Here is a 19,681-nt window from a genome sequence, read left to right on the forward strand (position 1 = left end):
TTTTTTATATGTAGACGTTTTTTTAATAAATAAAAAGGTATATTCTCTAGTTAGCAACTATTTGGACATAAATTACGAGTACATACTACATGGTGTTTGATGATTAATGATTTTGAATGACTTGTGTTGGGCAAACATGAGTTAGGCCAATTGGCTGTGGCAGCGTGTCCACTTCTTTACACTTACTCAAGTTCAAACTTCCTTCTCGAAGGTTAGAGTGGTTTAGGATATCGCATTGTCCAAAAAAAAAACTAAAAACTAAAAAATGAGACAATTAAAGGCAACAATTTCTTTTGTTTCGATTAATCCAGAAACGTTAACCATATAAATTGTCAAAAATAATGGCATGTGATGTGACCATTGTATTGGATATAAGGATGCATGTATATCTTGAGAAAAAGAAAAGGAAATGGAAGAGCAAAAAAAATGCGTATATATCTTGAGAAAAGAAAAGGAAGACTATTGTTTTGTTATTTCTTTTCTTTTTGTCTTTTTTTTTTTTTTGGTCGGTTAAACTTAATTCAACAAGGGCGCGAAACAAAGAGGGCTTAAAACATAACAAGAGACAGCCCAGAAAAACTAAACAAAGACAACCGACCTCCCCCTACATGGATATAGAGAGCAATTTAATTTCTGATAAAACTTCGTACAAACTAGAACGAGAGAGAGAGAAATAAATAAGAAATTTTGAATAACCCATGTGTTATAATTTGAGTGAGCGACAAAATTAATAAATCATTGATTTAGGCTATACAAACATGTGTTGTAGTAATATCATATAATAGTGTAATCGTCACACTGGAAATTTACTCAAATTAAGAAACTATATTTTCTTCTTTAATATTGAAATATAATGTGGTAAAGAAAACCTTATAATTGTACTAAAAAGGTTTAAAATAATTCGACCAATAAAATAAAGGTTTAAAATAACAGAACTCTCATTGTCAACTTGAGGAAATGTCGATGCTGTCATATTAATCTTAAGTAAATGCGAATAATAAATCTTCAATTTAAGGGTAAGATAGTAATTAACAGCAATTTATTACAAACTTTTTCAAATCTTGTTGATGAAAGAAAAAAGGATGGGGAAACGGGATAGAGCTCATCACATCCAGGTAGCAATAGGAATTATAATTAAAAAGGGATTGGACTTTGAACACCTTTTTTTTTTCATGGGCAGTTTATAGATGGGATTTCTTTAGATGATACATGCAATTTTATTTCATTCAAATTACAAAATACCGCGATTGATTATTTTCCTTAAGTTGCTGTACAAACCACAAGAACTTTCCCTTTCTTTTGGTTTTAGGTTGCGTTTCCCATCCCAAAAAGAAAAAGAACCCAAAACTCAAAACGGAAAGTTTATACTAATAATATATGCAGGTTCGGTTTTGAGGTTCATATTCTGTCTTCAAACTCCTTAGTTTCATAGGATTCCTAACTCACCCTTAATTACTAATGCATCAAGGAAATTTCCCATAAGGCCTAATCTGATACATATATATATATAAACGCAATCCTATGTAGCTTTCAATTCATCAAAAACTAATATAGTTTTTTTAGAGATATTCTCAACACTGAAAATATGAACATGTCCGCTATGAGGAGTAATAATGTTCCATTGTTTTGGCTCATGGTTGTTAAGAGCATGCTCAGATTGTTCTGCTTTCTACACTATGTTAGGATGATTCAGAAGCCTTTGTCACGTGTCGTCGACTATTCCCAGTTCTTTGACTACTTCATTGATTTAATTCTTATTGGTAAGTGTTTTTTCTTTGCTCAATTGCCATATGTTGGTTTTAGTGGATAGTTTCATGTTCATCGAATTGTTGATTTATATATATATATTTGAGTTTGTATTATACATCCCTCCCTTTAAAAATCCCTAATTAGTTGTGCGTGAATATTAGAGTCCCTAGTATAAACTAGCATGATATATTTTAAGTATTTATGCTAGATAACACATTTATTTCCGTAGAATGAATTGGCATGTTATTCATTGTGGGCTGGAACGTTGAGAAACGATGATATTAATATATAAACTGTTTGAAATTTCAAGTGATTTGTATTAATTTGAAAATTGAACCAGTATAGGAAGCCTAATATGATTCTAAATATAGTCCACGCAGAGCTAGCTAGAACCAACCGGGAACTGCCCTTGTTTGGTTACTTAACAAATATCAAACACCCACCACTCCTTAGTCCACAACAGTTACAGTACCATACCTATATAGGCAGGACCTAGGAAAGTTGCATCGTACTGTTGCATGTGTTGTAGGGCAATGTCTGATTTTTTTTTCTTCTTCTTTTGGTATTTGATAATGTTTTCTGATTTGTAAGTTAAAACATTTTCATTAACTTGCAGGATTATGCATATTCCTTGATTTTGTGATGCACAAAGTATGTCAGGATATCAGAAAACTTCGGAGACAAACAAGGTTGGTGGCAAAATTGCGCAAGAGATTCTTAGAGAGCGACAATGGTTTGCTTGGGGAAAAAGAAAACCAATTGCAGTTTTTGAGAAGAAAACTGAACAATGTAGAATATGAACTAATGACCAAAACCAAAGAGCTTGTTGTTGCAGAAGCCGATAGTTCTTCTCTAAGTAACTTATTTAATGAGTTACATATTGAGCAAGGTATTGTAGTGCAGGAAAATCGAAGTCTGCAAAACGAGTTGAAATCATCAAAAATCAAACTTCAACAGCTACAATATGAACTTGAAGAAATGACACAAGAGGTTTTGGCTGGAAATAACTATGCTAGTGCATTACAGAAAAGATCCGAAGAAGCTTTCCTTAACCACAGTCATTTATTTGCTGATAAAGAGAAGCAATTACAGTTATTGAGAACAAGGCTAGACCAACTAGGATTTGAACTTGAGAACAAAGAGAAAGAGGTTAATGTTGCAGAAGGCAATAATGATGTTCTGAGGAACCTATATGGAGGGTTACTTGAGGAAAACCAAAGTTTGAAGACCCAGTTGCAGTCATATGACAACAAGTTCAAACAGCTAGAATCTGAAATCGAGAAGAAGACAGAGTTTGATCATGTTTGCGAATTGCAATTCTGGAAAGCAACGCTCAGCCAAGTAGAATATGAACTTAGGACGAAAACCGAAGAGCTTGATGTTGCGGAAGCCAATATTACTTCTCTAAGTAACTTATTGAAAGAGTTACATACTGAGAAAGATATTGTAGTGCAAGAAAACCAACAGTTACAATATGAACTTTACGAAAGGACACAAGAGTTTTTGGCTGAAAGTAACTATGTTAGTGCTTTACAAAAAAGATCTGAAGAGGCTTCTCTAAACCACCATGGTATACTTGCAGAAAAAGAGAAACAATTGCAGTCATTGAGAATAAGGCTGGACCAACTAGAATTTGAACTTGAGAACAAAGAGAAAGAGGTTTGTGTTGCAGAAGCCGATACTGATATTGTAAGGAAACTATTTGGAGAGTTACTCATCGAGCAAGGTGTTGTAGTTGAGGAAAACCAAAGCTTGAAGAGCCAGTTGCAGTCATATGACAACAAGCTTAAACAACTAGAACATGAAGTCGAGACAGAGACAGAGGCCAATATTATTTATCTGAAGGAGGATTTAGAAGATGATATTCTTGAGTATGATCAGTTACTTGAGGAGACCAAGATCTTAAGAAGCCAATTAGAACGGGAGATTGTCACAGACTCACAAGAAAGCCAAGAAGATTAATTAGGGGGTTGCAGACCTTTCAAGATGTTTTTAAGTTATTTACTTTTCATGGCAGTTGTTAGGGAGTTCCATTTTTCACATTTTAGTTCATAATTTTCATGACCATTGTTTGGAAGATGACTGTTTTTTTTCTTTTCACATTTGAGTTCTTACGTCACTTTGGGAATTATATTTTTCACATTTTATCTCGTCTTTATATTTTCTTTGATCTTATATATGCAAGCGTTTCACAGATTCACTACACTGTTTGCATCACTTATTCTTCTTGAGTCCATGGGTGGAGAGAATATAATCCGTGTGGTATTTGGTTTGCCTGTAGTAGTACTATCCACACTACAACCCAGAGTTGCAAAGAGTCACAAACATTTACAGGTGGCTATTGGGCATATCAAAAGCAAACCAAACAACTTTTTTTGCGTCTTTGGGAAGTTTGGTTAAGCTTCTGGCAGGTGGGTGTCCAGAGACACATCTTGGGTGTACAAAAAACTAACCCTATTTCAAAACAGACAACACTACGAAATGAAAGTATGATGGGGGCATGTCTAGGCTGTGTGAAAGAATAAGAGAAGGAAAACAGTGTAGAATTATAAGGAGCTGATCAATAAACAACCTTAATTCCTTGTTTACAAAATTCAGATTTCCACAAAAGACATATTGGTTACAGTTGGAGGCCGTCCAAGCCCTGCTTTTCTTCCTATGTCTACTGCTAAAGCTAGCTGCCTCACTAGCGTCTAAACCCAACCCACCACCACTAGTAGCTTTTGCATTTGTTTTTGTTGGCTGAGGCTCGTCGTCACAAATATCATTGGCTTCATATTCGTTCCAATGGAGCGTCGTATCTGGATGTTCAATGTCGTTGCTTCTCACTGTGACCCAAGTATCTTCATCATCACAAGCCCAATTGGTCACTCCTGAAAATGACACCGCTTTGCCGTCACTCAACTGTCGGATCCTTCCCCTAGCTGAGTTTGAGCAACCACTTTGATGGGTCGGTTCCCAAATGTGTTCCAAATCCAAATCAAACTCCTCCTCCCACAAACCATGATCTAACACAGTTGTGGGACTCAGCAAATAATTGGGTGCCTCAAGTAAAAATCCATGCTTGAGAAGCTCACCAGCTGACCACCTCTCCATTGGGTCCCTCAACAAACACTTGGTGACAAAGTCCCTGCCTTGCTTCGACAGAGAGCTCGGTATCTCCGGCACTTCACCGGAAAACCCGATTCGGTACATGGCCGATATAGGGTCGGAAACACAAGGCCACGGAGCCCGCCCGGTGGCCATCTCGATCACCGTGCATCCCAGAGCCCACACATCGGCGGCGAGTCCCTGTTGCTCTCCCCGAGCCACCTCCGGCGCCATGTACACCGGTGTCCCCCCAATTGGCAACCCATGATCAAAATTTACGCGCTTGGCGCAACCTAAGTCAGCGAGCTTCACGTCCGCCCCATTATTTGCGACCAAAACATTCTGACCCTTAATGTCGCAATGAGCAATTTGATTAGAGTGAAGGTGGTGCAGCCCAAGCAGAATTTGCCTCGTGTAGGATCTGATGGCGGCCTCGTTTAGACACCCGCCTTGCCTTCGAATTGCGTCGGAGAGTGTGCCTCCGGGTGCGTATTCGAGGAAGAGATTGTAAAAGACGGTGCCGTTCTCAGTGGAGGTGTTGCAGCCTTTGTATGATACAATTTGGGCAGAGCTTAATGTAGACAGAATTGTTTGCTCCATCTGAAGGGAGTGTGACTGTGAGAGCTTGGCTGACTTGACTGCGAAAACCTCACCGGAGCCATGAGACTTGGCAATGGAGACGGTGGCAGAGGAGCCATGGCCAATGGTTGGTCCCCTGGTCCAGTCCATTGGGAAGAATTTACAAGTTAGGTAAAATGGTATGTGTTGATTTTGTTTGGTGGGAGGAGCTGAATTATATATATATGCAGAGGGCAGAGAAAGCAGAGAAGCCGGAGAGAGAGGCAGAGAACAACAAGAAGGGTGTGGTGGCTTCTGACATTCAGTTGGGCTAAGAATGTGAGAAGCTATGCGCTTTTTAAAAACCTTTCTCCAGCCTTTCGGCTTTTGGACCAATGGGCGGCCGCCGTCTCTCTACAAGTCATGTGAGGCTTCCACGTGGCAAAAGGAGGGTGCAAATTGCAATGTTACTAGTTTGGCCGGCGGTTACTTAGCTTAGCTTAGCTAAGATAAGATTAGATTAGGTTAGCTTTAGGAGGTATATGATTAAATATGATTAAAGTAATTCTATTCGTTTTGGTGTGCAAGTGGAGACGTGGATTGCGGTGTTAAAGTGCATTTTCAATGGGGGCAAGGCAAGTCGCCTTGCCATTGTCCTCCTTACTCCTCAATGGATAATGAGCGTGCATGCATGAATGTATGCACAAGTACAATGGATTGGATTTGGATAATTTCATGGGATATTCTTATTAGCTTAAGTGTAGAGATTAGGTTGACTTTTAATTCACGACTCTCTGGTGTTTGAATAGTGTCTCAAGTAGAATGCCACTAGGCAATGATCAACTATTGTATGAGATCAGAGCAACCAACCCAAGCCAAAGGCTTTGTGTGCATAGCATTAGAAATTAGAGAGTTGAGTGGAGAGTTGGGATAAACTTGTATAAAGCCCCAAACCAAACCCAACTCACATTCTCTCTCTCACACCAACACCAACACCAACACCAACACCATGAGGAGTGTGTGAAGTGATGATTCATGCCTTGCCTTGCCTTGCCTAAGCCTTTACCCTTGTGATTTTAGGTCCCTCCTTCTTCTTCCCTTCTAAGCAACCCAATCATTTTAAGGGCTGGCTGCCTTTCTTTTTTCACATGCCACCTATCCATTCCTTTCTTTGCCTTCCTTTTACCTCCTCTCCTTTTATTGTCAGCTTTCGGCACTTCTTTTCAGACCCCACATTGTGCTTCATGCTAGCAAGCAACAAAACGTTTCCTTAACTTGTGTCACCCACCCTCCTTTAAGCTATTCGCTATTTATTTATTTATTTTGATATGACTTGATAATAAATTAGGCTTTCCGATGGAGAAATATTTACCTATTTCCGGTTCATTGTCCAATTCTCTTTATTTCTCTCATAATGTTACCTATCAAAAGATGAGAGAGATAGAAAGAATGAGGCAATGAAATAGAGATATGAAATTTTTTCTCCCAGGGATGGGATGTGGTTAGGCAGCTAGCTAACCGATCCAGTCTTATCATGATCAATAGAAGGGTTTGTCCAGCAGTTGACGACCAGTCGATTTTGCACTCTAGTCGTAATATCAATTCAGATGATCCATGGATTATATATCATGCACGCCAATAACTTGGACTCAAAGCCACTAGAACTATCAAGCATCATTCAAATTTTGCAATTTTTCGTAACATAAGTTTTTGGTATTACTCCCACCTCATCTTCATCACCAGCCCCATTGGGTTGTGGGCTCCTGCCTGGAATGCCCCTCCACTCCACCCCCATCAAACTATCATTCTTGTGTGGCTTTTGGTTCTGGAGATACAAGTGAACAAGTTTCTTATACGCAATACATGGGTTTGAGAACAACCCCATGGGTTTGAGAACAACCCCATGGGTTTGAGAACAACCAGTAAATAATGTCACTAGGCTTCCCCCCTATCATTCAGATTCTGTCCTGATTTGGTTCTTAAATAATCTTGCAATCTCTTGCATTTGCTAATCTCTTCTGTACTTTACGACTCTTTGGCCATGGTTAAATTTGAAGAATATCGATAAGTTGTCTCTCTTTAGCAGCTCATGCCTTTCTTTAATGAACAACTCACTGCTCTCAAACTTATAACACCGAAGATTTCAAACACTTATATTACATTTTGGCTGGGGCCAACACCTCAACTTTCGAGTTTCAAATTACATAGAGATACATAGACAGCAAGTAAACAAGATGCGCAAACAACAACCAATTTAGACAAGGGCCCAGGGAAGAGGTTCTTTACGCTGCCTCTGCAAATCCAACTCTCATATTTCCAGAATCAAAGACGGTGTGGTAGCGACCCATGAAGATATCTCCCAAGATCCTGCATTGCAGTGCCGCAAGTGAGAATCAAAACAAAAGTTTCACCATCTATAAAGCATGACAAACAATGACATGCGCTTTGAGGCAAAAAGACCAAGTGTTCAATTATATGATTATACCAGAGAGGTCCTCGGGGAGGAGGGATATCAATATTAGTGAAGCCACTTATGCACTGAGCTTGAGGACCCTCACCCACTTGAAGTATGTACTGCTCAAACAAACAGAAAATACGGGCGTTAAAAGTGCAAAGGTAGCCTTCACCGCAACTTTAAACATGCAAATCCACAGGGCAGCATAACAATATGTCATGAAAACGTAAATAAACTGTAGTCTATTGATCAAGAAACAATGGTTTAATTAGAATTCAAACATTTGTTTTTTCTATTCTAGTAAAAGAGAATATGAGATTCCTCATTCGCTGATCTTAAACCTTGAGGAACCTGATAGCATTACATAAAAGATCAGAAGGAATAGTAACCATATAGCTAAGGATAAGTTGGGATGCTGTCATACCTCGTTTGGGGTGAGCTTAAAAACTTTACCACCAATGGTGAAGGAAACACTAGGCATGGAAGAAAGCCTTCCACAGTCAACAGCAGATTGCCCCATTGGGCTTGGCATCCGTTCACAAAGCTGCAGAGGTATACTATTGTAAAGCCGGAAAGAGACACGATTCTATTATAATTTTGATCAAGTATCATGCAACTACTTTACCTCATTGACGTAGTTCAAAATACGATCTTGTGTCTGGTTCTGCCCAAGTTGGTTTTTCATCCAGACAACCGCCATCTCACAAGCAGAGCACGAAGCATCATGAAGAATGCCAGAAGATTTCCCGTTGCTCTTATCCACCACACTCTCAATGCCCATACTATAAAGACACAACAATGAACCAACAAGTTTATTACCCAAGGCAGCAACCAATTTCACATAATGACAACAGTGACAGACATCACAGTTTTGTTCCCTAAAAACATAAAAAGTAAATATAGGGAATTCAAATAAAGCATTGCATAAAGAGCGCAAGCCCAAATAAAAGAACATTTTTTATGCTGACCTAACACTACGAGTCCCATCAAAGGTGCACAATCCAATTTGGGAACAAACCTTGTCTGGTCGGGCCTGTTGGATAAAGTATGCAAGGCAAAGTGAATTATGATCAGCTCCACTCATGACAAGATATAAGCATCTGTAACTGAATTTTATTTCACAAGAAAAAAAAAAAGTAAACTAGAATAGCAGTTACTTTTACCTCAGCCAAAAGCAGATTCATAATGGTTTGCCCATACTGTTGAGCAACTGCCTTGCATTCCTGGCTAACAACACCCTCGGCTCCAATGGCTTGATTTATCATGGTAATCACAGTCTTCAAGTAGAGAGGGAGAGAGAGATTAATCAAGACCAAAATCATTACTAGTGCAGTCACAAAACTATGCCCAAAAAAAAGCAGTTTTAAGTGCAGTGATAAAAACAAAAGAAGAAAAGAGGGCTCAGAATTCTCATTTTAAAGGTTTATAATGAAAAATTACAGGGCACAACCACTAAATAAATAAAGCATATATAAGAATTTCATGAAGACACTAAAATTTTCACATGCAGGGTTGTGGATTCAACAATAAAAATTCCCATAACCAATGCACCAAAAAGGGAAAAAGGAGAAAGAGAAAAAGAGATGGGGAAAAGAAGGAGAAGGAGAGCAAATAGACAGTTGCCACACAAACAGAAACTAGAAGATATAATGGACAGAAGTACTTCATTAGATCTATATACGCGAAGGAAGGTGATTAACATGCTCATGTATAACAGGGCCTAGTTGACAAGCGTGAGAACTTAATTCTTCAAGTACAAATCAAAACAACTTCATTTCTCATTTTATACTTCTATAAGAATATTCAGCCTGAGAAGTTAAAGGTTGAACAAGAACTAGCTAATCAAACAAGCTCGACAAAGTTATACAGGCGGAACATGCACCCACCAAGGAATTGATTAACAGAAAATCAAAGTAACAATTAAAAATTGGATTACATACTGTTGGACCTGCCAAAAGAGAAGTTCCTGAATCTGCAACGGCGAAACAGCCACCAGAACAATATCCTGAACAGCAGTATGGTTAAGTCAGAAAAACAAGGGGCCATGTACATATCATTCAGTGCACACATTTTTTTACTGTATTGTTTGTCATTTCATTGAAGTACGCTGCTTTAGGCATCAAGAAGGTACATACCAGTTGGTTTACCACCGATAAGAACATCACCCATGTCAAACTACCAAAAGAGGGAAATGAGTAAGAAAATTGGGTCAAAATAAAGGTACCATAATATGAAGAGAAAAGAAAAGAAAGTATCAGACTTCCACATTGGATATAATTGTTTCAGTACCAACCTGCCAGTAGCCTTTCTTCGTTACAGGAACATATGTATGCTTGCCCTTAAAGTGATTTGGATCAACTCCGCCAAACACAATTTCACCGCCTTCTTCTTCTTGTGCATTACGATTGAGCCAAAAGGAAAATAGTGGTTCCTTGATAAGACCTTGTTCAATCATGTTGTACCTAAAATAATATGTATGCAATCTCAAACACTGAATACTGAATACTGAATAATGAACTATTTATTTATTTGTTTCTGGAAAATAAAAAAACTAATCAATGAAAATTATAGATACAAGTGCATACCACACCGGGACAGCACTTCCAACCGAAATCTCTTGAAATCCAAGTCCTAATAAACCATCAAACTTGGCAGCCAAAAATGTGAGACCAGGCTCACTAGTTGCTTCGATAAAGTCCTGAAAATGTAAAACCAGTAATGAGAACAGTTGAATCGAAACACTGGACTGGGAGAGAGGAGAGATAAGGTGAGGGGGGGGGACGGAGTTTGGAGTTATGATTACCTGGTTTTCAATAACGATGTCCCCAACTTGAACATTGTCGTTACTAAAGAAACCTGAAATGGCTCCAGTACCATACTGGATAGAAGCAGATGTCCCTGCACAGCAGCGGACAAATATTATACTATACAGTTAACCCAAAAACAAAAGTTGCAGCATTCACATGATAATTGTCCTGTCATACCCAGTTAAAGTTGGATCTGCAGTTGTTTGTACCACATTATCAAACAAAAAACTGTGTTTTAGAAATTAGGATTCAGCTGAACCATTAATCTGGATAAGATTGTTCTAAACCAAAGCCTTTGAATTAATGATGCAATCTATAAAACATATTTTTAGAAGCAGTTACGGGTGAGCACGGAAAACAAACCATTCTTCTTGTATGTACTCGATTTGCCTGAGTTGTAGTTGGCATGGAAGTAACATGCAACCTGCACCCAAATGAAAAGCCATGATCTTGTTGTCTCAGACCAAGTTCTTTACACATCCAATAAGTTTCACTTTTGTTAAATTTACAGCAAAGTATAAATGTTAAAGCTCACCGAGAAATAACACTTGGATGATGGAACCCACAGATTAGCACTTCCGGTGTCAAAAATCACAGTGAACGTCTGGGGGGGAGTACCAATAACAATCTCACCATAATACTGAGCATCCAAGTAGTTCTTTAGGGAGACAATATCAATATCCCCAGAGTCTTCAAGATTAGCAGGAAGATGGTAATTTCTCATAGAGGCTCTCAAAGCTTCTACATTCTTGGATTCCAGCTGTGCAGCAACCCGGTTGTTTGGGTCCAATTTCACCTTTTTGAGTCCAATCCTAAACAACCCATCATTGGGTGCAGAGGAAACTAGAGAAAGCAACAAGCTTGAAAGGAACAGAGGCAACCCAACCGCTTTAAAAATGGTTCCCATATTGACCTATAAGTTCAACAAAAACCAATAAATGAAAAGTCTAATTCTGAAACACGAAAATAGTGTTCACATCATAGACAATTAGAAATACAGTATTTAAATATATGACATTTGAAAAGCAAACCGCAGCTTGATTCAGCTTCATCTGCCTTTAGACAAAGGTTACTAGCTTATATAATATAATGCGAGGCCAGGCCACAGTCTTTCTTTTTTAAATAAAAAAAAATTAAATAAAAACATCATTTTGTTCGTTTTCTCATCAAAACCCCAAACTCACTAACCAACAATGATTTGAACTTTTAAAAAACTTACAAGAAAACAAAACACTCAAATAGAAACATGCAACCATTGACTTGATCAAACTCAAAACCACCATAAATTTCATGTCAACCAAAAAATACAATGCAGAAAAGATTAAACATACAAGTACCATTTTCTACCAAAAGACGAGAAACCATTGCTCACTATCATGTTACCTAAAAGTGTAAGCAAATAATCAGAAAAATTAAATCAAACAGAGAAAATGTATTCACCGGTTTAATTGTCGCAGGCTCGCGGCAGAAGAAGAGAAAGAGAGCGAGAGGAAAGCTGGTGAAGAAACACCAAAGAAAGTGTCTTTAAAACAAGAAAAACAGAGGACCTGTCACTGTTTTAGACCCAGTGGGGTCCAGCTAAGCTCACCCTATTTGTTGCGTATTGGTATCAAGGATGTTGATCTGAGCCGTCCGTTATTGGCCTTTAACGGTCGATAACCTTTGGGCAAAGACACGATAGTCTCGTTTCGGGGACATTTTACAAAATGAAGGGTGATTAAGGGTTAAGGGAATATCATCGGAGGGTGGGTGACGTGGGTTGGTGAGATAGGGATGGCTTCATGCTATGCGCGAAGGAAAACAGCGCGGGAATATAGTAGTGGCGTTACAACGGAATGCTTACGTGTCATGAGTTTAGAAATTTGGTTGCTTTAGCACGCGACACCTCCTCTTGCTTTCTTGCCTACTCGGCCACGTTTGGGGTCCACACGCTGAGCTGTTTTGTTGGGTTACACATGAAATTTGTCTCTCTCTTTTTCTTTTGTTTTTTGGTTTGCACCTGAAATTTCACCATTAAAGGTGCTTATGAGGTTATGTTTGAGTAAGCACTTCTAAATGATCTCCTGATAAGTATTTCAGTTTTTAGTTTTAACGTGCTGTCGATAAAAACGCTTGTGAGCAGAAATGCTTTATACTCAAATGATGTAGATATACTAATAACTTGTTAGTTTGTAAACAATTTCCTTTTGGATGTCTATTTAAAAATACATGAATTTAATTATGGTGGGGGAGGATTGGACAATTGAAATGATTAATATATTCCCTACAAGCAAAGAGAATAGAGGCTTGGAACCTTAATTGTCCAAGCCTAAATAAATAAATATTATGCAAGCTAAAGCTATTGTAAGGCCAAGGGTGATTGCTGCTGAGTGCAAGAAAGAAAGTGCTTCCCTCCAATCCAAGGCACGTCTGCTGTTCTTTTTAATTTGTTCATTCTACTTTATCCATTATCCTCCTTTGTTTGATGTAAAAAAATTTCATTCTGCTCTCTCCCATAACAAACACAAAGCTTGACTTCAGTTTTTTTTTTTTTCTTTCTTTCATACAAGCAGTATTCTATTTTAATTTAATTTAAATTACGTAAAAAGAGGTTCGAATTCGGGTGCAAAATTGACTTCAGTTGAGGAGCCCTTTTCTTATTACCATTGGTTGAACTTGAACGGAACTAAGTATAGATGTATGAAGAGGGCCCAGATTTAGAGCTTGGGCTTCTTTGGCCAGATTCTGCCTGGGCCAGTCTATGAAGGTCTATCTTGTTGTTTTCGTCTTTCTTTGTGGCAGACAATGAATCCAGAAAGACCATTTTGGAAGCAAAGACAGCTCGTTCTATATAATTTTATCATGCCTTTGTCAATGAATAAAATTATTTGTACTATATTTATTTTTAAATATTTGTATATATTTAAAAAAGTATAACAGCGCGTGGATATACTATTTAAAATTCAAAAATGTAATTTTTAAGCATTTTTGCGTTGCGCTATACTATGTAAATCCTCTGTTTGACAAACCGAACAATGCCATTATGCTGGTAAGAAGAAGAAAAAAACCCACAACAATGGGGGTGAAGTAGCTCGTCGAAATCCACAAAAACACTAATCACAACGTCCAACTCCCAACAATGAGCTTTAATGATCAAGCAACTCTCACATCAAGAAATAAAAGCACCAATTCCTTTGCGGAACACTTGGATTGGAACACACTGAGCAGTCTGTCTCTGTACTAGAGTCTTCAATTTTCCTTGATAGCTGGTCCTAGCAATTCCTAATCCACTTGCAAGTTGCAACACAAAACATCTTCTTTTAAATCTTGATATCCTCATCCAATTCTCTGCATGCTCCATAGAATAGAATACAACCACCTCTTCTGCAAATGTAGCTAATAACATAATACAATGTGAATAATCATATTGAGTGCATGTGTGTCATACTAGTCAATCTATACTTTCAAAAGTTCCATAAGCCACAAAATAATGCTCATGGCTAAACACAAGATCTCAAGAAAATGTAAGACCAATCTATACAGTAGTCATTTCAACAGGGTTAAGTTCAGTTTAATCATGAAAATTTGGATGTTAAAAAACAGTTTAGTTAATGAGCAATACAAGGTATCCAGCAAACACGAATAGAAGATTCTTTATCTGTATAGCCGCCGCATCCAAGCGAGCAGCTACAGGTGCTGCATCCATCTTTTCCCATTTAAATTATGGTCCAGGAAAATCAGCGAAAGTATAGCCGCCCGGCTATACTATTAAAATATAATTTAAGTGTATAGCCGAGCGGCTTTACAATTAAAATATTAAAATATTAAAATATAATTAAAGCCTAGAGCGAGGCGGCTGTACTATTAAACTATTCAAATATAATTAAAGCGTATAGCCGCACGGCCGTACCTCTAAAATATTAAAATATAATTTAAGAGTATAGCCAGCCGGCCATACTGTTAAAAGCAGATTTAGAGTTTGGGCTTCTTGGGCCAGACTCTAATGTCGTGGCTCTTTGTGTTCTTATATATTAACAGTGAAGCCTGCCCCAGTGTATGAAGGTATTTCTTGTTGACTTGGTCCAGAAAGACCATTTTGGAAGCAATGACAGCTCGTTCGTTCGTTGTATATATTCCCTCTGATCAGGCAACAAGAGAAGAAGACTCTCTGTCAATGAATTAACAAAATTATTTATTTATTAATATTTATGAAGAGATAATGTTTCAAATATATGAATATGGTGGGTTTGATTTTGGGGATTTTATTGTATGTAATTTTCAAATTTATTTATTAAAAAGCTGCCCCCAAAAAAAAAGTGAAGTGATTTATGATTTACTAACAAAGTGGGAAACCAAAAGATCCCAAAAGAAAATATATGGGAATATGTATAATAATCCAAAAAATAAGAATTTCTTTCTAGAGGCTGCAGGTACACAGTTGTGTTGTTATGAATTCATTGATTGGGTGCAGTAGGTTTGGTATTGGTAGTAAGGTCAAACCTTGAAAAACAGTCGTAAATATCAAAACTGCACGTTCGCATCGGATGTCATAAAAATCAAAGTCTTTCCCTTTCAATATGGATCTAAGATTTCTTCAGCTCAAGAATAAGAGATGAGATGAGAGACAAGTCTTCCAAATTCCAACTGGTCACACACTCACATGCAAGCACGCGGATATCATAAAAGACAAGTCTTCGTCTTCCACAGCCGCCGCCACCACTACCACCGCCACCAATCAAACAATTGAATTTGAACCCCATTACTTGTAACGGTGTTATCCTATTATCCCTATTGTATGAGATGAGAGTTTTTGTCCATCAATGGATAAAGAGTAGTCTTCGAAGAGTAAAAGATCCCCTCTTCCTCTTGTACGGTGGATGAGGTACGGTTGCTGCTGCTGCTGCTGCTGGTGGTGGCGGCCCACAACGCTCCACGTTACGTATGGTCGACCTTTTCTTTTTCTTTGTAATATGTAATGAAAGGCAGTGACGTGATGTCAAACTCAGTGCCCAAAACGTCAACAACGTATCCTATTGAATATTAGCAAAGCAGAAGCAGCCCACAATCCACGAAACTAAACAACCAATCCAAATTCTTCGCCCAAAAAAAAAAAAAAAAACAACCAATCCAAATTGCCTTTTTCTTGTCTATTCTTCGTTTTGTATGAATTTGACCTCCTCTCTAATTTATTCACACGCAGTTGCCTGGAAGTCTCTGCTAAGTCTATGGTACCACCATTATACGTGTCAAATGGAAATGGCCGAATTCGTTGACTGGAGCCGTAGCCCTCGGCCTATCAAATGAGAATATTCCACGTTATTGTTCCCTCTCTCTCTCTCTCTCTCTCTCTCTTTTTTCTTTGTGGGTTTTCTTGTAAACAACGATTTCCGTCTCTGTCTGTCTTGCTTGGTATGTTGTGGTCAATGTTTGTTAATTAATCATCAGATTACACGGAAACTACATAGAAACCAAACATGTATGTAGTACTTGTTGTCATTCATTGGAATAGTAAATAATACATATATGTAAACGAAGCTACTTTTCTGTTTTCGTGTGTATTTACTGAAAAATTTGAATCAAATTATTCAAAACAAAAAAGAAAAAAAGAAAGAAAGAATGAAGTTGTGATCGATCTAACGACGATTCTAAACCCTCCCCAACAACAAGAAGAAAAGATATGAACATGTTATCTCGTTCTAGACCCCAAAAACAGAAGCAGAAACCTGACTGAGACACGGCCAACACTAAAATAAAAATCAACAAATTAACAAAAAATAATAGGTCCCCCAATATCCTAGTTAATGTCCTGGGAAGCCGCTCATTTTGCTGTTGCCGTTGTTGTTGTTGCCTCCATTGCTGTTGTTGGAGGTCGTCGAGGCGCTGTTGTTGTTGTTGTTGTTGTTCGGATGACCTCCACCGATGATGGAGGTGATGGCGGCCGCAAGAGCAGCAGTGAAAGTTGGGTCGGCAGTTATGGCAGCTGTAGCGGCACTCACCGTGTCAGCGAACGAGGCAGACTGAGTTTGATGCGGCAAATGTTGTTGCTGCTGTTGGGAATTAGACCCCATTAAATCCTGAGACAGCTGAAGCCCAGAAAACTTGGATTGGTTATAAAGGGCCTGTCCGAAAACTTGAGGCAGTTGTGGCTGTTGCCCTGGGAAAGGGACTTGAAATTGGGACTGTGGTCTTTGGAACTGTAATGGGGTGGTGGTGAGGTCCAATGTGACAGTAGGGAAAGGAGCAGAGGCTGAGATTGTTGCCACACTTGATGAGCATGGAAGAATTGCTCTGGCTAGCAAATTGTTTGGGTTCATTATCCCGTCTGCGCTTGACATGGAGCCTGAAAGCAACATGCTTGCTGCCGCTGTTGTGGTTGATGCCATGGCCATTGCAGCTGGAGGCAGAGGGTGGTTATGGTTGCCTTCATATGTTGTGATCAATATGGTTCTGTCCTCAGCACAACGTTGTACCTATCAAATAATTAACATATAATATGTATCAGTACTTTTACATCTAACCAGTTTTAATTAAATTTTCAAATTGATCATATCATTAAAATGAAACATACTTGTTTGCGAACAGGACAACCAACAGCCATGGTACACCTATAATATGCACGAGGACATGGGTTTCCTTTTGCCATCTTTTGTCCGTATTTTCGCCATTGACATCCATCAGTAATCTGCAATCAATCGATCAATCGCGATTAATTCAGCAAAGATGGAGACTATGAATTAATTTATTGCTGCCGAGTGAAGTTGAACCATCTTAATTAATTACTTACCATGGGAGCTTCTGATCTGGCTCGAACCGATACGCGGGCTTTCCTCATGGTGGCCTCGGTGGATTGATCAGTTGGCTTATTAGCTGCGGAGTTGAGCTTAGGAGCCTTGTTGGGCACCCAGCCTTGTGATTCAGATTCAGGACTCTCTTCCCTTCCAACCCTTTTACCATCCCTGAAATTGTTAGAGTTTTCGGGATCCAATGGACCAATCGGATGATCGTTTTTCTTCAGGTGATGATCTTTTGATGATGCAGCTTCATTAATGTTCTGAGGTGAAGCCGATCGGGTTCTGGCTTCTGATGAAGAATTGGAAACTTGGTCATCGGTCTCGGCTGTGGCCCTGGGGCCCAAGTTTAGAAACTGCCTTGGCATCAACGCTTGTTTCTTCTCTTGATCAGACTTTGCTTCAACATTCTGATAATTCATTATACCAACAAAAAACAATAATATGTTAAGCTATTTGACTCATATAGTTAATCGAGTTATGATCATTAAGGCAAACGATATTGAATTATAGGTACCTGATCATGGTTTAATTGAGAGCTTTGATCAGCCGAGGCTGTTTGATTTTGCTGCTGCTGTTGTTGCATTACAGCTGCAACATGCATCTGCAGAGCACTGTAGTTGTTGGTCACCTGACCAAGCATTTCTTTCAGCCTCAGATTTTCAGAATTCATACGTTGGAGCTCCACTTGCAACTGTGCCAGCTGATTATGATGATCAACCCAAAATTTTATATTATTAATTAATTAAGTGGGTAATACTAATAATAATATCCTTAAATAGCATAATTAGCAAGCAACTAATAGAAAGTTGATCAACTTTAGTCTAAGAATAGGAAAATTCTGATCATGAATTTGCTTTCTGGTGGGTGTTCATCTCATTAATTACCTCATGATTCTTTGCTCTTTTGTTATCCACATCGGATGAAATCCCATCATCAACCATTGACTGATCACTTCCGGTGTTAGCAGTAACAAGGTGCAAGCCAGTCTATTTTTAGATTATTTAAATAAAAAAAAAGTAACAAGAAAAAAAATAAGTACCACTGAAAATTAAATATCTGTTACATGCAAGTAGTATTATATATAAATTAATGAGAACTAATTATTTTCCATATATAACAAATAAAAAAGAAAACTCAAAATTGAAATTGTGGGGTGCTTACATTGACATCCAAGCCAGTCCAATTCTCCTTCTTGACGCTGATTGTACCGTTGGATTTCAAATCCTGATGATGATCATCAGCGGTAGTAGTATTGTGCTTATTCTTACGATCAGAAAAGAAGTCGACCTCGTCCACAACCACACGATTATTGTTGTCATGAATGGATGGCTGTGGACCAGCCAGCTGGTCTTCCCTGCCGCCAAGTTTGACGGGGAATTCCATACCCGGAAACATCCTTTCTCCACCAAAAAAATTGCTTCTCTTGTTGTTGTTTTGATGATGATCAAGCTTAACAGCAGCCGGGGGCTTGTTGAGGAAGAAGCCGAAGGAGTCAGAATCAAGGGTGAGCCCCCATCCTTTGTCCATAAAATTATATAGTATTTTGGGATGAACAGATGAAGAAGTTGATGCAGAAGAGCAACAAAGACAGATAAACTTGCAGAGAGAAGAGAGAAAGACAGAAGAGATGAGAAGGGGTAGGCTTTAAGAGACTGAGAGAGGAGAGATGGGGAAGAGGGCAGAGAGAGAGAGAGAGAGAGATGAGGGGTGTGTGTGGGTGAAGTCTGTGAAGTCTTTTACCGGTGCAATGTGTTCGCCTATAAAAAGGGTATGGACGTAGACCAAACTGAGAACAACTAGATTGGATTTGTGAGAAATTCGTGGGATTATTTATTTTCCTATTTATTGATTTTTCCTTCCACACTTGCGTCAGTTGGTGCGTCAGTCTGCCACTTGTCAATACGGGCCACCCCTTTTAACTCCATTGTGACCCGACCCACATGGTAAGATTACACACAAACAAAGTCAGGCAAAAGAGGTAGATTTGAGTTAAGTCAGTCGGTAAGGGTAGTGACTTTGTCTCTTTATACTTGAGTTTCAATCTCCTTTTTAATAGATTAGATTAATTTAAAGTAGTTTGGATTATCACTTTAAGCAAGTCGGTTAGGCTAGTGAGCTCGTCCTCTTGCACTCAAATTCAAATTTCTCTTTTTTATAAATTAAATGAATTAAAATTAATTAAGGCTATAGCTTGCTTGTATTAAAAATAATAATAAAGTAAAAGAGTGTTTTTGGGGTGGGGTTTCTTCCAC

At 38.5% G+C, this 19,681-nt stretch overlaps 3 protein-coding genes and 1 pseudogene across 4 annotated transcripts; 1 reads left to right on the forward strand and 3 right to left on the reverse strand.

Moving 5' to 3' along the window:
• Positions 1–1,600: 1,600 nt before the first annotated feature.
• Positions 1,601–3,769, forward strand: LOC110763131 (uncharacterized). The gene is made up of 2 exons (XM_021965890.2): positions 1,601–1,760; positions 2,366–3,769. Exons 1-2 carry the CDS (start codon positions 1,601–1,603, stop codon positions 3,709–3,711), a joined length of 1,506 nt encoding a protein of 501 aa, XP_021821582.2. The 3' UTR covers positions 3,712–3,769.
• A 243-nt stretch (positions 3,770–4,012) lies between these two features.
• LOC110763111 (mitogen-activated protein kinase kinase kinase 18 pseudogene) lies at positions 4,013–5,716 on the reverse strand (annotated as a pseudogene).
• A 1,822-nt stretch (positions 5,717–7,538) lies between these two features.
• Positions 7,539–12,256, reverse strand: LOC110763092 (aspartic proteinase). Its single transcript, XM_021965844.2, has 14 exons — positions 12,100–12,256; positions 11,195–11,572; positions 11,023–11,083; positions 10,656–10,750; positions 10,438–10,550; positions 10,146–10,314; positions 9,988–10,027; positions 9,793–9,857; positions 9,016–9,129; positions 8,821–8,885; positions 8,478–8,634; positions 8,277–8,396; positions 7,883–7,971; positions 7,539–7,764 (listed from the first exon to the last, which is right to left on the reverse strand). The coding sequence occupies exons 2-14, from the start codon at positions 11,564–11,566 to the stop codon at positions 7,680–7,682; spliced, it is 1,545 nt and encodes a 514-aa protein (XP_021821536.1). The 5' UTR covers positions 11,567–11,572; positions 12,100–12,256; the 3' UTR covers positions 7,539–7,679.
• A 3,846-nt stretch (positions 12,257–16,102) lies between these two features.
• Positions 16,103–19,226, reverse strand: LOC110763060 (putative WRKY transcription factor 31). Of its 2 annotated transcripts, XM_021965797.2 has the most exons (6): positions 18,591–19,226; positions 18,314–18,415; positions 17,944–18,129; positions 17,423–17,836; positions 17,207–17,320; positions 16,103–17,108 (listed from the first exon to the last, which is right to left on the reverse strand). In XM_021965797.2, the coding sequence occupies exons 1-6, from the start codon at positions 18,954–18,956 to the stop codon at positions 16,437–16,439; spliced, it is 1,854 nt and encodes a 617-aa protein (XP_021821489.2). In that variant the 5' UTR covers positions 18,957–19,226; the 3' UTR covers positions 16,103–16,436. The 2 variants fall into 2 exon arrangements, with proteins under 2 accessions (XP_021821489.2, XP_088108123.1); XM_088251997.1 differs by lacking the exon at positions 18,314–18,415.
• Positions 19,227–19,681: the final 455 nt, after the last annotated feature.

Source organism: Prunus avium, chromosome 4 (genome assembly GCF_965620075.1).
Source record: "Prunus avium chromosome 4, drPruAviu1.hap1.1, whole genome shotgun sequence".
Taxonomy (NCBI): domain Eukaryota; kingdom Viridiplantae; phylum Streptophyta; class Magnoliopsida; order Rosales; family Rosaceae; genus Prunus; species Prunus avium.

Excerpts from the sequence above, each read along its gene's own strand:
- LOC110763131 (XM_021965890.2), top strand. The coding sequence starts at position 1,601 with ATGAGGAGTAATAATGTTCCATTGTTTTGGCTCATGGTTGTTAAGAGC. Across the intron at positions 1,761-2,365 it reads CATTGATTTAATTCTTATTG|GATTATGCATATTCCTTGAT; the intron begins GTAAGTGTTTTT and ends ATTAACTTGCAG.
- LOC110763092 (XM_021965844.2), bottom strand. The coding sequence starts at position 11,566 with ATGGGAACCATTTTTAAAGCGGTTGGGTTGCCTCTGTTCCTTTCAAGC. Across the intron at positions 9,858-9,987 it reads TATCGGTGGTAAACCAACTG|GATATTGTTCTGGTGGCTGT; the intron begins GTATGTACCTTC and ends ACTGCTGTTCAG. Across the intron at positions 7,972-8,276 it reads TTAAGCTCACCCCAAACGAG|TACATACTTCAAGTGGGTGA; the intron begins GTATGACAGCAT and ends TTGTTTGAGCAG.
- LOC110763060 (XM_021965797.2), bottom strand. The coding sequence starts at position 18,956 with ATGGACAAAGGATGGGGGCTCACCCTTGATTCTGACTCCTTCGGCTTC. Across the intron at positions 17,837-17,943 it reads CTCAATTAAACCATGATCAG|AATGTTGAAGCAAAGTCTGA; the intron begins GTACCTATAATT and ends ATGAATTATCAG. Across the intron at positions 17,109-17,206 it reads GTTGTCCTGTTCGCAAACAA|GTACAACGTTGTGCTGAGGA; the intron begins GTATGTTTCATT and ends ATTATTTGATAG.